At 40.5% G+C, this 21,947-nt stretch overlaps 1 protein-coding gene and 1 pseudogene across 4 annotated transcripts in view; one reads left to right on the top strand and one right to left on the bottom strand.

The window, feature by feature from the left end:
• Positions 1 to 21,947, top strand: part of ELP4 (elongator acetyltransferase complex subunit 4) — a 183,626-nt gene that overhangs the window by 23,093 nt on the left and 138,586 nt on the right. For all 3 annotated transcript variants that reach the window (XM_081099558.1, XM_081099559.1, XM_081099560.1), the window contains exons 4-5: positions 1,225 to 1,356; positions 8,623 to 8,762. In XM_081099558.1, the coding sequence (XP_080955684.1) occupies positions 1,225 to 1,356; positions 8,623 to 8,762 (272 nt within the window). The remainder of the gene's footprint in view (positions 1 to 1,224; positions 1,357 to 8,622; positions 8,763 to 21,947) is intronic.
• On the bottom strand, positions 18,856 to 21,081 carry LOC308524677 (DNA mismatch repair protein Msh6-like; annotated as a pseudogene). The gene is made up of 2 exons: positions 20,145 to 21,081; positions 18,856 to 19,758 (listed from the first exon to the last, which is right to left on the bottom strand). The product of its transcript is annotated as a DNA mismatch repair protein Msh6-like (transcript).

The following is a 21,947-nucleotide window of genomic DNA, read 5'->3' as shown; positions in this document are numbered from 1 at the left end:
ACCATTGACACAAAGCTACTAGTGCAAATAGTAAAGTCAAGATTTGGGCACAAACAATCTTGTTGCAGAGTTCAAATTCATAACCACTATGCCATATTGTACTGTACATCTTAGAAATATTTACTTCCATCAGAAAACGAGGTTACTTTATATTTTGTAAAATACTAATACTACTCTAGGAACAATGGATTCAGAGCTTACATAATATAACTAGTTTCTAATTCTGTCATAAATTAAAATGTGAATCTAATTGGAGGTCTTTTAGGAATTGACTACCATATATGATGCTTAATGCATTGTCCAGCTGATTAGTTAACTTGATTCTAAGTATAAATACATCTGACCTTGACATTTAAACCATTAGCACAAGATCATGTTTACTAAGCCAGCCTAACATTATCTTTACGATTCTGGCTAAGAAAAGATACAATTATTGCATGGGCTTTCTTTCTCCAAGAAACTTACGTACTTTTTTCTTTGCATTATTTCTATAGTACCTTTTCGCTCACCAAAAAAATTGTTGTTGTTGTCGTTGTTGTTGTTGTTGTGTGTGTGTTTCTTAAAAAAAAAGTTGTCTTCATTATGTTTTCTGTAGTCACTCAGTAGGTTAGCTACCCAAAAACCAGGTAAAATTGGAACCCATCGTCTCTTCATTTAAGCACAGATATTTAAACTCTCCTTTGATTTTTTAAAGAAGAAGCATAAGCTTGCAGGTGCAAAACTAAAATTTAAATGGGCAAAATAAATGTCTTTATTCTTAGTTATTTTTTCACCCATTATTTCGGTGAATGAGTTTTTGAATTCTAGAATTACAAACCAGTAAACAGATTGCGCACAAGCTTTATTTTTACCTTATGGCAAATATAACAATAATTACATGTATTACATAAGTGCTAATTTGAGACTTTGCTTTAAGTGTATAAGTTTAAAATATGACCACAGCCTTTTGTTGCAACAGCAGTTGATTTTGGTTAGTATAAAAATTGGAATATTTTCTTTAAATTCCAGTTCATTACTAAAAATTTAAACTGCACATTTTATATTATATTTACCCCTTTTCTCTGTTTTAGATTTATATTTGTTATGACTTTATGCTTGAACCAATTTTAAGACATCAAGTTTTAATACATTAGAAAATTCTAATATTGCTAATATCATTATTTAAGAAAATTGTCAATTTTTTTTGCCACACATACTCAATAATGTGTTATTCTGTTTTCTTAGGGACTTCCTGCACCGTTACTTGATGATAATTGTAAAAAAGAACTTGGTGAAGATGTACATAATCATGAAACATCAGAATTTAACAGTAAGATGAAAATAGCTTGGCGTTATCAGCTGTTACCTAAGATGGAGGCAAGTCAGCGTACAAACTATGCATTTCTAAAATTTGCAAATGAATTTGTTTTCATTTTATGGAATCTCTTGTACAACTGTTAAAGTGCAATACAATGTATATTTGTTTGTTTAAATAACTAGATATTTTATTTATAGCATATTTGATCAAGATGACATATTTCTTAATAATAAAATTATAGCAAATTGGGTTTCTTTTTAAGCCAAAATAGATTATTTCATTTTTTCCATAGTCTCCATATGGAATCTTTTATTCTAGGGCTGCAACCCAGAGTAAGTGAACTAGCAAAGCCATTTACTATATTTTTTTTAATTTTCATTGAATTTACTGGGGTGACATTGGTTAATAAAATCATATTGGTTTCAGGTGTACAGTTCTGTAATTCATCATCAGTATATTTGTGTTCACCACCCAAAGTCAGCCTGCGGACTGAAGGGTCCTCAGTTTCGGTCCCGAGTTTAATTCCAGTCAAGGGCACATGCCTGGGTTGCGGGCTCAGTCTGATGTGCAGGAGGCAGTCAGTCAGTGATTCCCTCTCATCATTGATGTTTCTATCTCTCTCTTCCTCTCTGAAGTCAGTAAAATACATGTATATTTTTAAAATGTGCCCTTCATGCAATGGTCTTCACTAGATGACTTTTTCTCCCATTTTCTTCCAGTCTCCCCAAATATCATTTGATCAGGAATGCCTTCCTTTGTCATTCCATGTAAAATAAAAGCGCTCTCTCTCTTTCTCTCTCTTTCCCTCCCTCTCTCCCTCTCCCTCTCCCTCTCTCCTCTCCTCTCCTCTCCTCTCCTCTCCTCTCCTCTCCTCTCCTCTCCTTTCCTCTCCTCTCCTCTCCATCTCCTTTCACTGTCAAATGTTACTTCAGAGCATCTATAATAATAAAAGCATAATATGTCAATTAGACCAGACAGCCGAACGAGCTTCCGGACGTCATTCCGGAAGTCCTTCTGAATGAAGCTGCAGCGGCGGGGGCAGAGGCAGTTAGGGGCAATCAGGCAAGCAGGCAAGTGCTTAGGGGCAATCAGGCAGGCATGCAGAGTGGTTAGGGGCAATCAGGCAGGCAGGCGAGTGGTGAGGGGGGACCAGGCAAGCAGGCAGAGTAGTTAGGTGCAATCAGGCAGGCAGGTGAGTGGTTAGGGGCAATAAGGTAGGCAGGCAGATTGCGAGAGGGTGCAAGCCTGGCTGAGCACCCCCCACCTCCCATGCACGAATTTCATGCACCGGGCCTCTAGTTTATAATAAATACAGCATCTGTCTCCACTACCAGAATGTGAGCTCATTGAGAAAAAGGAACTTTGATTATTTTGTCCTACTGGCAGATAGTGGGTGCTCAATAGTTATTGATTGAATACATGAGTGAATTAGTTATCTACACTAATAAAAGAGAAAAATGGTAATTGGCGTACGGCGATACCTTTTTCATTGGCTAATCAGGGCTATATGCAAATTAACTGCCAACTAAGATTGGCAGTTAACTGCCAACTAAGATTGGCAGTTAACTGCCAACTAAGATTGGCCGTTAACTGCCAACAAGATGGCGGCTAATTTGCGTATGTAGGCACAATGGAGGGAGGCGAAAGGGAAAGCAGGAAGAAGACCCCTGCCACTGACAGTGATCAGAAACCCAGGGGAGAGCTAAGAGCTGGGGGGTAGGGCAAAGGCGGCCCTGGGTCCGCCTTTGCCCTGCCCCCCGGCCATGATTGGAGAATCAGATGCCTTTGCCGCCCTGGCCAGTGATAGCAGGAAGTAGGGGTGGAGCCAGCGATGGGAGCTGGGCATGGTCGAAGCTGGCAGTCCCAGGAGCTAGGGGTCCCTTGCCTGGGCCTAAAGCGAAGCCCACGATCGCGGCGCCCCCCGCTGCCACTGCAGGTCCCCGCTGCCTGGGCGGGACGCCTAGGCCAGAGGCGTTAGGCCTGGGCAGGGGCGGAGCCTGCAACCGCGGGGAGCTGGGGGTCCCCTGCCCAGGACTTACACCTCTGCCAGAGGCCTCAGGCCTGGGCAAGGGGCCGATCCGGTGATTGGTGATCGGAGGGTGATGAGGGTCAACTCCTCTGGCTGAGGCATCAGGCCTGGGTGGGGGGCGGAGCCGGGTATTGGGGGGATATGATGGTCCCCTTGCCCAGGCCTGAAGCCTGGGTCAGAGGCGTCAGGCTTGGGCGGGGGGTGGAGCAAGCGATCAGAGGGAGATAGGAGTCCCCTGCCCAGGCATGATTCCTGGGCCAGAGGCCTCAGGTCTGGGCGGGGGCCAGAGCCAGTGATCGGGGGGAGATGGGGGTCCCCTGTCCAAGCCTGACACCTCTGGCGGAGGCGTCAGGCCTGGGCAAGGGGCCAATCAGGCGATCGGAGGGTGATGGGGGTCAACGCCTGAGGGCTCCCAGTATGTGAGAGGGGGCAGGCTGGGCTGAGGGACACTCTCCCCCCCCGCCCCCTTCACACCCAGTGCATGAATTTCGTGCACCGGGCCCCTAGTATAATATATAAATTAAATGGGGAAACTGCGTTAAGTTGCATTAATTAATACAAATAAAACAACAATAGCTTATTTCGAATTTATAGTCAGTGGTGAAACTTAAGTTTATATTTACAACTTAAGTTCTGTCAAGTTTAGAATATAGAAATCATCTTCTGGCTTCTTTGCTTTTCTTTGAAATGTTACTAGCATGTTATTTGCTTGTCACAGAAATTTTGTATGTGGTGATTTGCCACAACTGATAATTAGTGATCACTCATCATCATCTCTATATATAAAAGACTAATATGCAAAGTGTCCCCTCGGGAGTTCGACTGACCAGGAGTTCGATTGCTCACTATGACGTGCGTTGACCACCAGAGGGTGGCACGGAATGAAAGAATGCCCCGGTGGCAGCAGGCAGCCGGGGAAGGGAGACCCTGGCCTGCATCTGGCAGCTGCTAGGGACCCTACCCATGCACGAATTTCATGCACTAGGCCTCTAGTCTACTATATAAATCCAGACCTTACTGTGACATTTTCTGTTTAAAAACAGTAACAACAAAACTCAGGGTTTTCTGGATTTTGCTGGGGCAAAATATAGTTAACACTATTGTGAGTAAAAGATTAAATAAGTAGTCCAAAACTAGCTGTGTCAATTATCAGATATGCTTTTTACTATAAGTTGTTGTGAAGTATTAAGAGTGTAGTAATGCCCTAACCGGTTTGGCTCAGTGGATAGAGCATTGGCCTGCAGACTCAAGGGTCCCAGATTCGATTCCAGTCAAGGGCATGTACCTTGGTTGTGGGCACATACCCAGTGGGGAGTGTGCAGGAGACAGCTGATCAATGTTTCTCTCTCATCGATGTTTCTAACTCTCTATCCCTCTCCATTGCTCTCTGTAAAAAATCAATAAAATACATTTTAAAAAAAGAGTATAGTCATATTCTCATTTAGGGAATGCTAAAAAGGACAAGAATATGCACAACTAAATAACAATACTTCAGTAAAGCATTAAGCAAGCACTTTCATGTAGAGGGTTGTGTAGTTTTAAAAAGTCCCGCTTCTACCCTAGCTGGTTTGGCTCAGTGAATAGAGCATCAGCCTATGGACCCAAGGGTCCCAGATTCTGGTCAAGGGCATGTACTTTGGTTGCAGGCTAGATCCTTGGCCGGCAGGGGTCCAGTGTGGGAGGCAACCAGTCTCTCTTCCACCTCTCCTCCCTCCCTTCTACTCTCTCCCTAAAGATCAATGGAAAAAATATCCTCAGTTGAGGATTAACACAAAAATTAAAAAAATAAATAAAAAACCCCTCTTCCCTTGACCTTTGATTTTGTCTCCTAAATGCATATGTCCTCTTTACTGTCCAATCATCAAGCCCTATTCTCTCCTCACCCCAAGAATAGCTTGCCTACAGCATATTCTGAGACTTAATTTCTTCAATACTGTAGAACTCTACTGCAAATGCCTACAAATGGCTCCAGCAATTTATGACAGTGTATTACAGGTTTATTATGTTCAATCTTCATTACACTTTGGTTTTCCATTTTAGTGATTAAGCCCCAGCTGTCCTGTGATAGATGCATGTTGTGGATGACAACACATATACTTTTTTCAATAATGTAATGTAATTTACAAAAGATAGTGATGAGTCTTCTGATCACTAATGGATCACGACACAATAATAATAATATTGACATAATGCTTTACAACTTACAGAATATTTATTGCCAGTATTGCATTAGATTCTCGTAACAGACCAGTGAAATAGTTATTAACTCTAATTCTGGTGCTTGAACAGAGGCTCAAAATGGTTTAGTAACCATTTGGATTCTTGCTTTCTGTTATGCCATACTGAGAAAGAAGAAATGGTAACATTCTTAAGAAAATGTCTTATTTAGATTGCTTATTTGTGGTGCAGCTTTCTCTGAAAGTTTCCTTTCTGACATACTGGAGGTGGGAAATTGCTCCTCCTGCCTGCCATCCCCTCTCCCCCATCAGAGTTTATTTTCCTTTAGCACAGTAAGTCTTTACTGAATCATTACAATTTACTCTCTTCCACAGTTAACAAGTTAATGGGTAGTTTCTGAATGTGCAGTAGTTTTCATAATGTAAACTAAAGAAAGATGTTTTTATTAAATTGAGTAAACCGACTAGTTACTGATGATAGTTTGATTTTTTTAAATGTATCTTTGTGCGTAGAGTTTAGAGTTTTTCATGGATATTAATATTAATATTAGATTTAACGCATTTTGTTATCTTTTTTAGAGGAAATATTCTGAGTCTTTGTTTTATAATTCGAGGCCTCAAAAGAGTTCACAGCATTTCAAAAATTTGATTATATGTTAATGCTAGGTCTCTTGGGTAGAAAAAACTTACAAAATTGTTTTTTTCTTGAAGAGTATATTTATTTTTCACTTTCATTTTTTACTGAAGGATTAATGTTTTCATCAGTAATAAAAATTTTAGTCTCTTCCTTGTGAATATTTTTGTTTTATATCTAATCTTAATTTCTAAAAATATAGTAACATTATAATAAAAGCTTCTAAATTTATTTTTACATTTTAATGAATTATATATGTTCTATATGTAAACTGTCACAGCATGAAATCAATTTTCTGCCTTGATTCAATCCAAATCTGAGATCTCTATCACATTAATATTATAATTAGAAACATTAATAGAGATCGGCAACTTAAAAAGCATATTTTGCTTCTTGACAATTTAGCATATTTCTCTGAGTTCACAGGACTTCAAGAACCTTCAGTCCACTAATAAATTTATTAACTCAAACTTAAAAGAAGAGAAAAGTCTCTCTTTCTTTCTCTCTCCCCATGGCCAGCCTGCTAAAATAGATTATTCATGCTTATTTGATTCAGGTAGGCTTTTGCAAGCTTCCCTACTAGGCCTGGGAATGTGGTACATTGAGGCCTTTTCAGAGGCTTCTGACATAGACCAAGCTTTTATTGCATGGTGTTTTATTATTACCAAATCCTAGTCTCCACCCAGTTTGTAGGCACTCTGCTTATTCTTTTGAATCTGGAAAGGTTATCACCTACCTTAATCCATGCAGCAGTGTGGATTAAGGACACCAGTGTGCCCCAGGATTCTCAAAGAGGATCCTGGAAACTTCTTGTTTCTTCTTTTTTGCTGTCTTTACTAAATTCTATTGGGCCTTAGAGGGATTTGCATCTGAAATGGGCAACCTGGTGTTTTTATCAATGAAGACATCAGATCAAAGTTCAGTTAGTCAAGGCCTTTCTAAAACATTAAGGGGGCTTGGACTTACACAATAAAAAGATGAGCTCTAGCAGAGATTGCAGTAAAAACATTCTGAACTATAATCCGGATAAAGAATAGATTATAGGCCAAAGAACAGACCTTGTTTAAATTGCTTTAGACTAATAACTTTACATTTTAAAGCTTTAAACCCTGTTTTTAAGAAACAAATTTTAACGTCACATAATTTATCAGTACTTTCATGGTAGATACTTCCATGATAAATCTCTTGGGAACCATACTTCAGTACATTGAAAAATTGGATAAGGCCAATTAATAGGTCTCCTTCATTAACGAAAATAAATAGTACCTTATGGAGGGATGAACAATCATTTTATTTAGAAAATAAACACTAAACCCAAAGACTCTGAATCTGAGAATAATGTTTCTATTAGCCTTAAAAATTTTATTCTGTTACTGTATAATTTAATGTTTGTAAGCATTTAGTTAAGGATATAAATTCTTAAAGTCTTAAAAATGCAAATACCTAGTGTCCAGCAAATGTCTATTTCTAATCTAAATTACAAAGTTGTTAATTACTTAGTAAAATAATTTAAGAACTTACTGTGTATAGCTCTTCAACTACCTAGTTTGTTGAATGTTCTGAAACTTGTCTGTTCTGTAGCATTCAGGACAGTTGAAATTATGTAAATTTAGATCAGAGATTTCATTAGAAACTATTGCCATATGAAACTGTTAGTAGTTGAACTTTGGATAGAGTTGTATATATTTCTAATGTGCTGAGTGAAAGAAGTCAGCCCAGAGTTCATTCAAAGCAATATAAGAATAATGTCATAATACTAGGATTTTACTCTCCTATGTAAATAAATTCAACATCAGTAGAGTTTCTTAAGAAAAAAATGTTTTTTTGGAGAAATTGTTAGTAGAGGCCACAAAAGAGGAATTGTCAGTTAACTAATGATTAAGGCAGATTTCTGATTTACTTTAGCTTATATATACTTTCTGAGCTTTTTGCCCATCTGGAGCACCCTAGTACATTTTATCCTATATGCTTAACATTAAACTTGTAAGTAAAGTTGAATATATATACACATTGTCTTGTGATAATTTAGTTTTAAAATGATGCTCAATTTAATGTGCTTAAATAGCTTTTGGACCCCTCACTATGAATTAATTTGGCTTACGTTCTCATCAATTCTTAGCTACGACATATTTGTCATTAAAACCTGGAATTTAAACAAAAATGATTGAGACTTATGTGTATTAAATTTTTTTAATTTAGGAAATTATAATGAAGAGTAAAAAAGCTAAGGAGTTTTTAAATTTGTGTCAATCTTAGGGAACCTCCAGGAGTATAGAAACATGGGAGATGAAAGATTGCTTTCTAACTATATAGTTTAAAAAAATAAAGTTTGTTGTATTTGTTTCTTTGAAATTTAATGCCTATGTATACCAGCTTTTTCTTGTTAACATTAAAATGCATAAATACATCAACATTTTGCTGAGTGTAGGACAAAATAAATAGTAATTTTTGAAACTTTATCAATAAATATGAATTTTCTTAATAGGCTGGACCAGTATCATCTTCAAAATTTGGTCACTATTATGATGCATCAAAAAAAATACCACAAGAATTAATAGAGGCTTCAAAATGGCATGGATTTTTTCTTCCAGAAAAAATACCTTCAACTCTTAATGAAGAGCCCTGGTAAGTTAATGACCCAATTTTTATTTCAAAGGTTAATAGAATGCATATTTGCCACATTCTTTGAAAGAATGAATGTCATAAGTACATATCCTAATAATAAGCATTAGTTTCTATATAATATGTAACCTTAATTGTGCATATGTTTCATATTATTTGGTATAGTTTTCTTCTTCTCCCAGTCTTGTAACTGTTGGACATGCTTTTACTCTTAACTGCAACTTAAAAAGTCTGGACACCAAATTTATAATATCTGCTGATTTTACTTTCAAGAAAATGTAAAATAGTTCTAAATCAGGCTATTTCAGTGTTAAATGCAAACAGTGCTCTTTCAGAAAGTAAATAAGTACTGGTTTTCCAATATTTTATTTATTATGGTTTTCTATTTCTAGTAATGCTGTAAATAAAACACTCTTATGTATTTTAGATGACTTAAAGAACTTAGGATTTGAGTTTTACAGGGAAGAGTTTTAAATATTAAACCAATACATGCTTATGTTATAACGCTACTAACTTTAAGGCAAAACCCTGAAAATTACAATACTTGACAGTGAATAATTTATAAAGGATAAGAATATTTAATTTTTTTCCTGTTGCAGTTGGATCAAGAAAGGGTAATGAATGGACTCTGTTGTCATACTGTTAAACCATTATTTTCAAAGTGAGATGAGTTATCAAATGGAGATTTAATAGACAGGAAGTTATGAACTGAAATGACTTAAAAATTATAGTCTCCTTTCCAGAAATATTATGTAAGAATTTAGTGAAGATTATCATATTTATTTTTATTAAATCTGTTTCAAAAAGAAGTTCTTCACTTCGTTATGGTGTTCCCTATCTAGTCTATGGCCACAGACTTACCCAAAGTAGTGCTTAATGTTAATAGCTACTGTTAATGAATGACTGCTCTGTGTCAGTCACTGTAGTGTGTGCTGTACCTTTGTTATCTAACCTGTGAAAGTAAATATGTCCATTCCAGAACAAGATACCGAATTCACAGAAAAGACTTATCTGAGGCTCAACTACGAAGTGCTAGAGCCAGGATTAACCTAAGTCAAAAGATCTCTTTTCCTTTTTACTTTACTACTTCAAAAGACTTCTGTGTCTACTTCACTTTACCTCTTGTGTTACAAAGGAAAGAGTGCTAATAGAGAACTTTTTAAAAATCTGGATCTTGTTCTACTGTTAACCTTGGGCAAATTCCTTAGACTCAGTGAAAATAAATATCTTTCTATGAAAATTGAGGTGGGGGGAATACCACTTGTCCTACCTGCATCACTAATTTTTTTTTATTAAGTTTGACTGGTTATATTGATTTTACTAGTGCCTAATTTTTGCCATTCACTGAACCAGATAAAAATACCAGATGTACCAGTTAATAATGCAGATTTTTTTCAATAGATGGAGTTACACATATGTTGATATATATGCAATTTTATATGTATGCTATTTTGTTGTATTGACAACAAGCTTCAAAACTTCATATGTCAAATTTTCTGAAGGTGTTAATATCATAGGTATTTTTATGCTTAAAAATGTCAAATTTCTTGCCAAAATAAAGCATTTGTGAAAAGTTTTAATTCATTACTTTACTTTGAAGAAAAGTGCTGCTGAAAGTTATCATCTACTTCGGGAAGCTTATGGTGAACATGCTCCATCTCAAGATACTTGTGAGCGCTGGTTTAAACGCTTAAAAGTGATGATTTCGATGTGAAAGACAAAGAACGTCCAGGTCAACTGAAAAAGTTTGAAGACCAACAATGACAAGCATTATTGGATGAAGATGCGTGTCAAACTCAAAAACAACTTGCAGAAAGATGAAACGTTGCTCAGCAAACAATTTCCGATCATTTACGATTTTAAAGGAAGAAAAATGGGTGCCACATCAACTGAACGAAAGACAAATGGCAAACCGAAAAGTCATCAGTAAAATGTTGCTTCAACAGCACGAAAGTCTTTTTTGCATCGAATTGTGCCTGACAATGAAAAGTGGATTTATTTTGAGAATCCCAAATGCACAAAATCATGGTTTGTCCCAGGTCAACCATCAACATCGACAGCAAGGCCAAATTGCTTCGGAAAGAAGACAATGATCTGTGTTTGGTGGAATCAGGAAGGTGTGGTGTATTATGAGCTTCTAAAACCAGGTTTAACTGTTAATACTGATCGCTACCAACAACAGATAATCAATTTGAACCACGCTTTGATCATAAACAACCAGAACGGGCCAGAAGACACAGCAAAGTAATTTTGCTTCGTGATAACGCACAATCACACACTTCAAAACCAGTTACAGACACGTTAAAAGATCTTTCCTGGTAAGTATTAACCTACCAGCCATATTCACCAGACCTTGTTCCTTCAGATTGCCACTTGTTCTGATTGATGACACACGCACTTTCTGAGCAGCACTTCAAAATGTACAAAGAAGTGGAAAATTGGGTCTCTGAATGGTTTGCCTCAAAACAAGAAATGTTCTATGGGGACAGTATCCACAAATTACCTGAAAGATGGGGGAAATGTGTAACTAGCAATGGACATTACTTTGAATAAGAGAAGCACTTTTGATGTTTCTCTTGAAATTATCATGTTTTCTTTGATTATAAAAATCTGCATTTTAACCGGTACACTGGTATATACATGCTTAGGAAATAGGTCAAAATAACTTTTCCATGATTTCATAAATAGAAAATGGTTGAATCTGGACTTAAAGTCAGTTCTTTCTGACTCAGAAATATTTGTTAGCAATAATGCTATACTGCCTCCATTCTCAGAGTGCTTAGGGAAATAAAAAGTATAAAATGTACACTAGGTATAAAGTAAGTACATAAAAAATAATATGGTGATACTTTGTAATTTAAAACTATATATATGATAAAACTTATTTTAAGCTAGAAAATACAGGGGTTTTACTCATTCATTCAACAACTAAAGAGGAGGAATTAACATTTGTCAAAAACCTGCTTCGTGTCAGGCATTGTACCAGGCATTTGATCATAGGATATCTAATTCTCTCAACAACCCCCAGCTAATATCCCAGTTTCATAGGAAATTTGAGGTTAGAGACACTAAGTAGCTTTCCCACGACTCTCTGTAAATGACCGAGCTGGCACCCAAATTCAGGTCTCCCAAACCTCTGCTCTTTTCTGCATAGACTGCATCTGTTTACTGGGTGCCTGGAAAACAACACCTAGGTCGGCTCTGAGAGTACAGTCTCCTGTAGTCTTTAAAATATAATTTTCGGACTATTTTTGAGAACTAGCAGTTTTGCGTACAAAATAGGAAAATTTATAGATTTTAATTATCAAGGCAGTATTTCATTTCATAGTAGTTAACTGATAATTCGTTTATTTCATATTAAACTTAAATGCTTAATTAAATGTAATTAAACTTTAAACATGTAATTAAATTAATTTTGAAAATGGGTACTTTACCATGTGAGATTTATTTTAATTTATGAAAAGCGTGTGCTCATTTTACTAAAATGAACTTTACTGGTTCATTTATAAAACAATAAAGCTTAGCATTACAGTTGTCTATACTTTTCCTATACTAACAACTAGAGGATATAGTTATATCCTACTTTCATGTGTGAAGATATAACGTGTAATTTCATAATATCTAAAGGGACTGTTGAAACATGTAGAGTTTTACAGTAAGAAAAGCTAAAGTTCATTTAAAATTTCCATTAACTAATTTAAAGTTATTTGTAGTTTTTTTCTGTAGAAAATGTTCATACATATAATTTAAACTTTCACATTAAAGCCTGGGTGTAAAAACCTGAGGTGTATCACAATATGATCCAGGTGATTTTTTGTTTTTCTGTTTTACTGTCATAAATCAGATATTCTGAATCACAAAAGAGTGATCGGAAAATAAATTTTGAGAGTAATTCTGTAGTCTAAGTGTTTTTAAAATCTGACATTGTTTTGAATTAAGCTTTACTAACAGGTATACCCAAACACACTTCTGTTCCGTATAAGATTGCCCTTTGTTCAGCATATGGATGCTATCTCAACTTTCTTATATATTAATGAATCTCGCAACATACTCCTTAACCTACTGTTTCGGACTGAATGTTTGTGAGCCCCAAATTCCTATACGGAAGCCCTAATCCTCAATGTAGATAATTATGACTACACGGGATCATGAGGGTGGACCCCAGGTCTGATAGGATTGGGATCCTTAAGCAAGATCCAGAGATTTAGCTCCCACACTCTTTTTGGGTGAACATCCAGAAAAAAGCCATATGACCACATAGTGAGAAGGTGGCCATCTGCAACCCGAGGAAAAAGCTCTCACCAGACACCAATCCTGCAGGCACCTTGATCTTGGACTTCTAGTCTCCAGAATTACATCAGAATGAATGCCTGTTATGTAAGCCATCTAGTCTGTAGTATTTTTTTATGGAAGCCGAAGCTGACTAATACACCTTCTCTATTGTAAATGTCACTTTTTTTATTATAGATATGTCAGATCTTGAATATTGAGTTCATATACTATTGGTAGTAATAGAATAAATTTGTTCTGATGTGTTTCTTTGAAATTCAAGATTTTATTTTGATATATATGTCTTAATAATAACTAATAATTTTTTATATTAGCTAAAACAGTAGTTCTCAACCTGTGGTTCGCGACCCCTTTGGGGGTTAAACGACCCTTTCACAGGGGTCGCCTAAGGCCATTGGAAAACACATATATAATTACATATTGTTTTTGTGATTAATCACTATGCTTTAATTATGTTCAATTTGTAACAATGAAAATACATCCTGCATATCAGATATTTACATTACGATTCATAACAGTAGCAAAATTACAGTTATGAAGTAGCAATGAAAATAATTTTATGGTTGGGGGTCACCACAACATGAGGAACTGTATTAAAGGGTCGCATCATTAGGAAGGTTGAGAACCACTGAGCCAAAAGATTTGTATTGATTAAGTTGGATTAACTGAATTCTGAGACTCCAGTTATCTTTACAGGAGAAAATCAGTGGAAAGCGGCTAGGTGTAATACCTAAGATTTTAGAAGTCATTCCACTTTTCCTCTCCTGCCAAGTCTCCTTACCAGCTTAAATAGAACCTTGATATAAGCCTTTTGTAATATTTTCCTAGGGAAATTGTAATTATGCTCCCCCTACTATCCTGCACTGGAATTATTTGTCTTGTCTACATCTTCATCTTCCCCCTCAAGCATTGCATATCCTTGAGGAAAGAGTATGCTTTCTTTATCTATTTACTAGAGGCCCAGCACACAAAATCGTGCGCAGGTAGGGTCTCGCTCGCTAGTCCCCTGTCCCACCTTGCTGCCACCCCCTGGTTTTCCGTGGTTCCCTGATCGCAGCATGGCTTTGGTTCCCCGGAGCCTGCGGGCCCGGGGGAGGGACCAAGAGGTCGGCCGTTCCACCCAACAGCCACTACTTTGGTTTGCCATGGTTCCCCGTTCACCATGCTGCGATCGGAGCCTGCAGGCGGGGGGGGGGGGGGGGGGGGACTGAGAGGTGGTCAATGCACCTCATGGCGACTGGTTGAGTGGTCATTCCAGTCGTTACGCTTATGGTTGCTGGCCTTTTATTATATAGGACTAGAGGCCCAGTGCACAAAAATTTGTGCACTCAGGGGGGAGGGGGGTCCCTCAGCCTGGCCTGTGCCCTCTCGCAGTCTGGGACCCCTCGGGAGACAACGACCTGCTGGCTTAGGCCTGCTCCCGGGTGGCAGAGGGCAGGCCCAATCCCTAGGTGCAACCCCTGGTCGGGCTCAGAGTAGGGCCGATTGGGGATTTGGGGCGCCGCCCCCTGTCATGCACAGAGCAGGGCGGATCGGGAGGTTGCGGCGCCACCCTCAGTCACACTCAGGGTAGGGCCGATTGGGGGATTGGGGCACCGCCCCCTGTCACACTCAAGGCAGGGTCGATGGGGAAGTTGCGGCGCCATCATGCACAGAGCAAGGCCCATCAGGGGGTTGAGGAGCTCCACCCTGTCACTCACAGAGTAGGGCCGATAGGGGAGTTGGGGCACCGCCCCCTGTCACACACAGAGCAGGGTGGATCAGGGCGTGGGGCGCCGCCCTCTATCACCCACACAGGAGGGCAATCAGGGGGTTGGGGCGCCGCCACTCTCACACTCAGGGCAGGGCCGATGGGGAGGTTATGGCTCTACCCCATCACACACAGAGCAGGTCCCGTGGGGGGGGGCGGGGGGGGAGGGGTTGGGCACCGCACCCTGTCACACACAGAGCCACAGGGTGATCAGAAGGTTGGGGAGCTCCCCCCTATCAGGCACAGAGCAGGGCTGATCAGGTCGTTGGGGCGCCTTCCCCTGTCATGAACAGAGCAGGGCGGATAGGGAGGTTGTGGCCCCGCCACCTGTCACACACAGAGCCGCAGGGCGATCAGGGGGTTTGAGCGCTGCCCCCTGTCACGCTGATCCCGGTGCTGGGAGGCATATTACCCTTTTACTATATAGGACAGAGGCTTGGTGCATGGGTGGGGGCTGGCTGGTTTGCCCTGAAGGGTGTCCTGGATCAGGGTGGGGGTCCCCACTGGGGTGCCTGGCCAGCCTGGGTGAGGGGATGATGGCTGTTTGCAGCTGATCACACACCCTTCAGGGTGGGGGTCCTCACTGGGTGCCTGGCCAGTCTGGGTGAGGGACTGAGGGCTGTTTTCAAGCTGGTGGGTGACCGAAGCTCCCAACTGCTCCTTTTTTCCTTTTTTTTCTTTTGAATTCTGGGCCAGCTTTAGCTCTGGCTCCAGCTCTGAGGCTTCCGCGCTGCTGAAAGCAGGTATCTGGTTTGTTTAGGTTCTATAATCGAGACACTGTATCAACTCCAGCTCTGAGATCCTGGCTGCTGAAAGCGGGTTTCTGGGGTTTTGTTTAGCTTCTGTATTTGTTACAATGTTTCTTAAAGTGCAAGCTCAGAGGAGAAACTAAGATGGCGGCATAGATAAACACCGGGAAATTGTCGCCTCACACAACAATTGAAAAATACCACGAAGGTCAGAGCAAACATCATCCAGAACAACCAGAAGGCTGGCTGAGTGTAATTTCTACAACTAGAAGAAAAGAAAAGCACTCTGAGAGCCGGAGGAGCTGCGGAGGTGAAGTGCAGAGGTACGGCGGCGGCTCGCGCGCGTGGAAAGGGGGTGGCACCTGAGGACGCTGCTGTCTTTTTGAATCACAAGCTCCCGACTGCTCTGAACTCCGGTTCCAGCAATTCTCTGGGGGACCCAGGACTCATACGGGGAGAAGCTGGTCTGTCAGGCGGCAGCGGGCGAACTTGAGGGCGGCTTTCCCTCAGAGGTGCTTGCAGCCATTACCGGGACACTGAGACGCGCGACTCCGGGCGCGGAGAATCACCATAGCTGCTTTCTCCGCCCTTTGACTCCCTGAGACCCCGCCCCACCCAGGCTGCGGCAGAGGCTTTTGCATGTGAATGTACCTAACTACAGTAAGCCAGGCAGACCCGGAGCTTCCAAGGGAAGGCCCAGGGCCCCGCAGCGGCTTGCATTGCTTCACAGCTGAGCCTCTTCGTGGCTCCGGCTGTGTGGCCTCAGGCAGGGGCTGAATTAGCACCTCCTTAGATCCAGGAGCCACTGTACCCAGTGGTCAGAGGGGGACCATTCTCCCACTTCAGACACAGCTGCTTCCCACAGCCAATTGGCCTGGAGGTCAATTCCTCCCAGTGATCCTACAACAACCAAGGCACCAAGAGTGCACCAAGAGTGTCCACCCCAGGTAACTGGGGAGGCTGAGCCACTGGGCCCTACAGGACACCTGGCGCACAGGGCCACTCTATCAACACAGGGAAGCAGCCAAAATGCGGAGACAAAGAAACAGGTCACAATTGGCAGAAACGGAGGAGGGCAGACGACTGGATATAGAGTTCAAGGCCACGTTTATAAGGTTTGTCAAGAATTTTATGGAAACCGCCGATAAATTTAATGAATCCCTCAAGGAGTATAGTGAGACCATGGAGGACATGAAAAAGGACCAACTAGAAATTAAGCATACACTGACTGAAATAAAGAATAATTTACAGAGATCCAACAGCAGACAAGAGGATCCCAAGAATCAAGTCAAAGATTTGAAATACAAAGAAACAAAAAATACCCAACTGAAAAAGAAAAAAGAAAAGAGATTCAAAAAATATGAAGATAGTGTAAGGAACCTCTGGGACAACTTCAAGCGTACCAACATCAGAATTATAGGGGTACCAGAAGGAGAGAGAGGGCAAGATATTGAAAACCTTTTTGAAGAAATAATGACAGAAAACTTCCCCCACCTGGTGAAAGAAATGGACTTACAAGTCCAGGAAGCGCAGAGAACCCGAAACAAAAGGAATCCAAAGAGGACCACACCAAGACACATCATAATTAAAATGCCAAGAGCAAAAGATAAAGAGAGAATCTTAAAAGCAGCAAGAGAAAGACAGTCAGTTACCTACAAGGGAGTACCCATCCGACTGTCAGCTGATTTCTCAACAGAAACCATGCAGGCCAGAAGAGAGTGGCAAGAAATATTCAAAGAGATGAATAGCAAGAACCTGCAACCAAGATTACTTTATCCAGCAAAGCTATCATTCAGAATTGAAGGTCAGATAAAGAGCTTCACGGATAAGAAAAAGCTAAAGGAGTTCATCACCACCAAACCAGCATTATATGAAATGCTGAAAGGTATTCTTTAAGAAGAGGAAGAAGAAAAAGGAACTCTTACCATTTGCCACAGCATGGATGGAACTGGAGAGCGGATAAATACCACAAGATCTCACTTATTTGTGGAATATAATGAACAACATAAACTGATGAACAAGGACTGATCCAGAGACGGAGAGGCTTTGATTGGACTGTCCGGTCTTGGAGGGAAGGTAGGGGAGGGTGGGGGCAAGGGGGAAAGATCAACCAAAGGACTTATATGCAAGCATATAGGCCTAACCAATGGACACGGACAACGGGGGAGTGAGGGGATGAGCGGGGGGGGGGGGGGGGGTAGAGGGTACACGTATGTAATATCTTAATAAAAATATTAAAAAAAAAAAAAAAGTGCAAGCTCAGAGGCCGGCAGCAGCAGGCAGGGAACGTTGGAGTCCTCCGTCACTGAAGCAAGCAAGCCTCATGTTAGCTTCCAGCTGCCTGGCTGCCAGCCGCCATCTTGGCTGGCAGTTAATTTGCATATCTCTCTGATTAGCCAATGGGAAGGGTAGCAGTCATACGCCAATTACCATGTTTCTCTTTTATTAGATAGGATTCCCTAAATCTGGGACACAGGTGTGAGTTGATAGTTGGTGAATTAGTGGACCAATGCACAAAGTGTGGTAATAACTCAGATTAACTATAGCCTTGCTCTTAATATAAAGATTTAGTGGGATAAAACCAATAAATAAAACATAGCCGTGTAAGAGTGTATTTTATTTCAATTATACAGATCTCTTAGCTCAAGAAGCAGAGTACCACATGTGTTTACAAGTTACAAGTAGAAATTTATGAGAAAGGAATTTTGAAAGGGAGTTTCTAGCTAAGACTAGAAGTTCAGAATAAAAGTCATGAAGTTATAGTAGTTTAATAAACTACTTTATTAAAAGGATATGGTGAATGATATATTAATAATAACACCTGAACTGTGGGAAAGGCAAGATGTAAGTGTGAAGAGGGATTTTACCTACCTGCTTATCTGCTGATGGTATAATTAAAGTAAAAAGATAATATCTGAAAACTTATAGAGAGAACTAATATCCTGAACCTCATGTTTTTTTATTTTTAAAAAATAAAGTTTGCCCTGGCCTGTGTGGCTCGTTTGGTTGGGCGTCATTTCATACACCAAAAGGTCACTGGTTTAATTCCCGGTCAGGGTACATGCCCGGATTGCAGGCTCAGTCCCAAGTAGGGGGCATGCAGGAGGCACAATTAATGTTTCTCTCTTCCTCTCGCTTTCTCTCTCTCTCTCTCTCTCTCTCTCTCTCTCTCTCTCTCTCTCTCTCTCTCTTTCTCTCTCTCTCATCAATAAAAACATATTTTTAAAAAATAAAGTTTATTAGGCCATAACGTTGTCTGAGTTTACCACCTTTGTCACAAACGTCAACTCGGAGTTTCCAGTGTAGTCTATAATTTCTCAATGAAAATAAGCAACTTATGGACAGCTTTAGCATCTACAATTGACCTTTCACTAGCCATGCAAACTTCCCCAAATAATCACAGTGAATGAGCCGTCTTCTCGAATTATCTTGCTTTTGTATGCCCCTTTTGAATAATCTCTGGAAGATTAGCAAGCCTTGCTGCATTAAAGCCTTACCTCTTAGAACAAGCTCCCTTAAGAAATTTATAGAGGGAAGTAGGCAATAGTCTCCTGGCTGGGATCTTCACATTCGTTTTCTACCATGTATGCCATGTGTCCTAGGCACGCTGCAACATTTTGAGAATAATCATCTAATGAATGGTAGTAGGTAGAAAACAATGTTTATCACTTTATAGTCTCAACATATCTTGAACAACTGCGTTTGCTATTGCTGACCCATCAACTGTTGGAGTACCTATTCCTAATTCAACCACAAGCACCAGAGAAATGTGCTGTTGCATATATAAGTATAATGGCAATTTCACTCAATTCAACTTAAACTGTGCTTTCACCTGACATTATTCTGTCTGAGACACCAAGTCTAATAAACATTCTATTAATTGATGTGAGCCTACACACTTCAGCAAGTAAGTAACAACCCATCTGGGCCATTACAGCTGATAGGCCAGGCTGTCTCATGGGTTACACTTGCCCCCCATATTAGGTCCAGCAACAAGCACACAATAAAGCTTTGTTATTTTCCTTCTTCACGGCCTATTAGAATGTCAATTGAATAAAATCATCTCCAAAAAAAGTCTTCATAATGTAAGGATGGCATGATCCTTGAAGGTCTAAGAAGACAGAAGTGTCTTCTTTTGGTAACAGAATTACTGGACCACACATAGGACCATCATGACCTCGACTATAGTTAGCCAGGCACAATAGGACATCTAACACTGCGATGCACTCTACAGCAGCCTGCCAGCCCTTGTAATTTTTTATCGAAATTATAGAATAGTTACCACATTCAGTCCTGCAATGATATGTCTCTCAGTTCAACATTTATCAGCTTAGTCAACCTCTCAGTAGTCTTGGTAGAGAAGAGAGTAATGAACCCTTCAAAATCATCTTAGTGTTTGTTGAGAGACTTCCTTGCTCATACGAGACTTGTACTAGAGGATAATGTGCCACTAGAGTCCTAAACCTGGGATAATGGTGATCATCTGAACACTGACCCATTGAAAACTTTCTCATTGAGGCACCAACAAAGCATACACCATACACTTGAGTGTGGCCAGATGTATCTTCATTTTTTTCTTTGAGGCTAAGAAGATACTGTAGTTCTCAGAGAAGTCACCTTTCAGCATAATGTTGTCTCTTGGTAATGACCCTACAAATCTCACTCCTCACTACTTTATCATGCTCAAATATATGTGCCATCTTTCAGCATTGTGCCTCCACCATTTCCAGGTCTCAGTCTGTTCCACTCATACTACTTTTTAGTCCTTCTGGGCCAAAGAGTCTGAGTATCAGCCAAATGCAATTTCAGGTAAACCAAAATCGGCCCAGTTGCCTTTCATAAATTGACTCCAATAAGAGCATCCATGTAGTAAAACTGACAAAACTTCCTCACCTTATAAAATATGACAGGTTCAAAGTTCCGAGATTTAATCTGCCACCACCTCATCCCAGGAGTACAGGAATGAAGGAAATCCTCAGGCACATAGAGTGTAGATGCATCAGAATCAGAATGATGGGGCACCTTCTGGGCACTTCTCTTTTCCTCCTCAAACCATTCTTAACGTTTGGTAATACCAGACAGTGGGGCGACTGCTGTTATCACATCCTCACTAATATGGGCTTGGGATCCAGAATTTTGACGGGTAGAGAAAGCCCTCAAAGTACTCCTGGTTTCAGATGCCAGTTGCTTGTTTGGTGATTGGGGCATTTTCTCCCTTGAACTTTTCCTTTTGAGAGAGCCATTTTCTATCACCATTCTCTTCCATTTTGCAGCAGTTTTGACGGAGCTGGGCAGGCCTTCACTGTCACTATCCCCTACTCCACTGTTTATTTCATCACTGATAACTTCCTCCTTGGCATCTAAGGAAGGCTTGAATTCCACATCAGAGCCACCAATGTCACTCTCAGAGTCTGACATACTCCACCTAGATCCTTGCACCTTAGGCCACACTTTCTCTCAATTTGCCGGGAGCTGGTCCATGCTTGCTGTTTCAAGGGACCTGGCATATATGGCATACTGTTCTTAATATGTTTGCTCACCTTCTAGGCACTATGTGTTTTAACCAAGGTCTCTGAGAAAGGTTGTTTCCCCAGGTAGGGATTTTCCCCTGAAGTTAGGGAGGGAATAAAACCTCTTAACTAAGTGCCAGGTGGGTAATTAATCACTTTAACTACGAACAATCATGCTTAAGCTACATAATCTTTACTCCCTGGAATGGAGATAAGAAACGTCCTAACCTTTGGAATAGAGATTGATAGGATTGGAATCAACTGATATAAATACAGATGTAAGAAGACAGAATGAAGAGAGACAGAAATTGGCACAGAACCTACATAGAATGTTCTCTAGAGACAGAAGAACTTCGCTGGAGAGAACATGGCAAAAGATCCTGGACTGAACCTGACTACAGAAATTGGCAAGAGAACCTGACTAGAACCTGGTGACTGAACCTGGCTGGAGAACCTAGCGAGGGAACATGGCTACAGAACCTGGCTGGAGAACCTGGAGAACCTAGCAAGAGAACATGGACACAGAACCTGGCTGGAGATCCAAACCAGAACTTCACTGGAGATCCAGACCAGAACTTGGCTGGAGATCCTGGCTAGGCTGCTGATCAACTGAACGCTGTCTCCGTGTCATTCCTTCTTCGCCGACTCCGTCCACACCTTTGGGGACCCCTGGACCCGCTGGGGTTGGACCCCGGCATCAATTTCATGATCTTTATTCTTATCTGATGCACAAATTGCTCCTTCCTGTAAATGGCTTTAATAGCCCTTTGTAGGGCTGTCATGAAAAAGCTGTACATGGCCCAGCTGGCATGGCTCAGTGGTTGAGCATCAACCTATGAACCAGGAGGTCACAGTTCAATTCCCAGTCAGGGCACATGCCCGGTGTTGC

Source organism: Myotis nattereri (genome assembly GCF_964212035.1).
Source record: "Myotis nattereri genome assembly, chromosome: 9".
Taxonomy (NCBI): domain Eukaryota; kingdom Metazoa; phylum Chordata; class Mammalia; order Chiroptera; family Vespertilionidae; genus Myotis; species Myotis nattereri.
The sequence above is the reverse complement of the archived record's forward strand: the minus strand, read 5'-3'. Positions and strand labels throughout refer to the sequence as shown.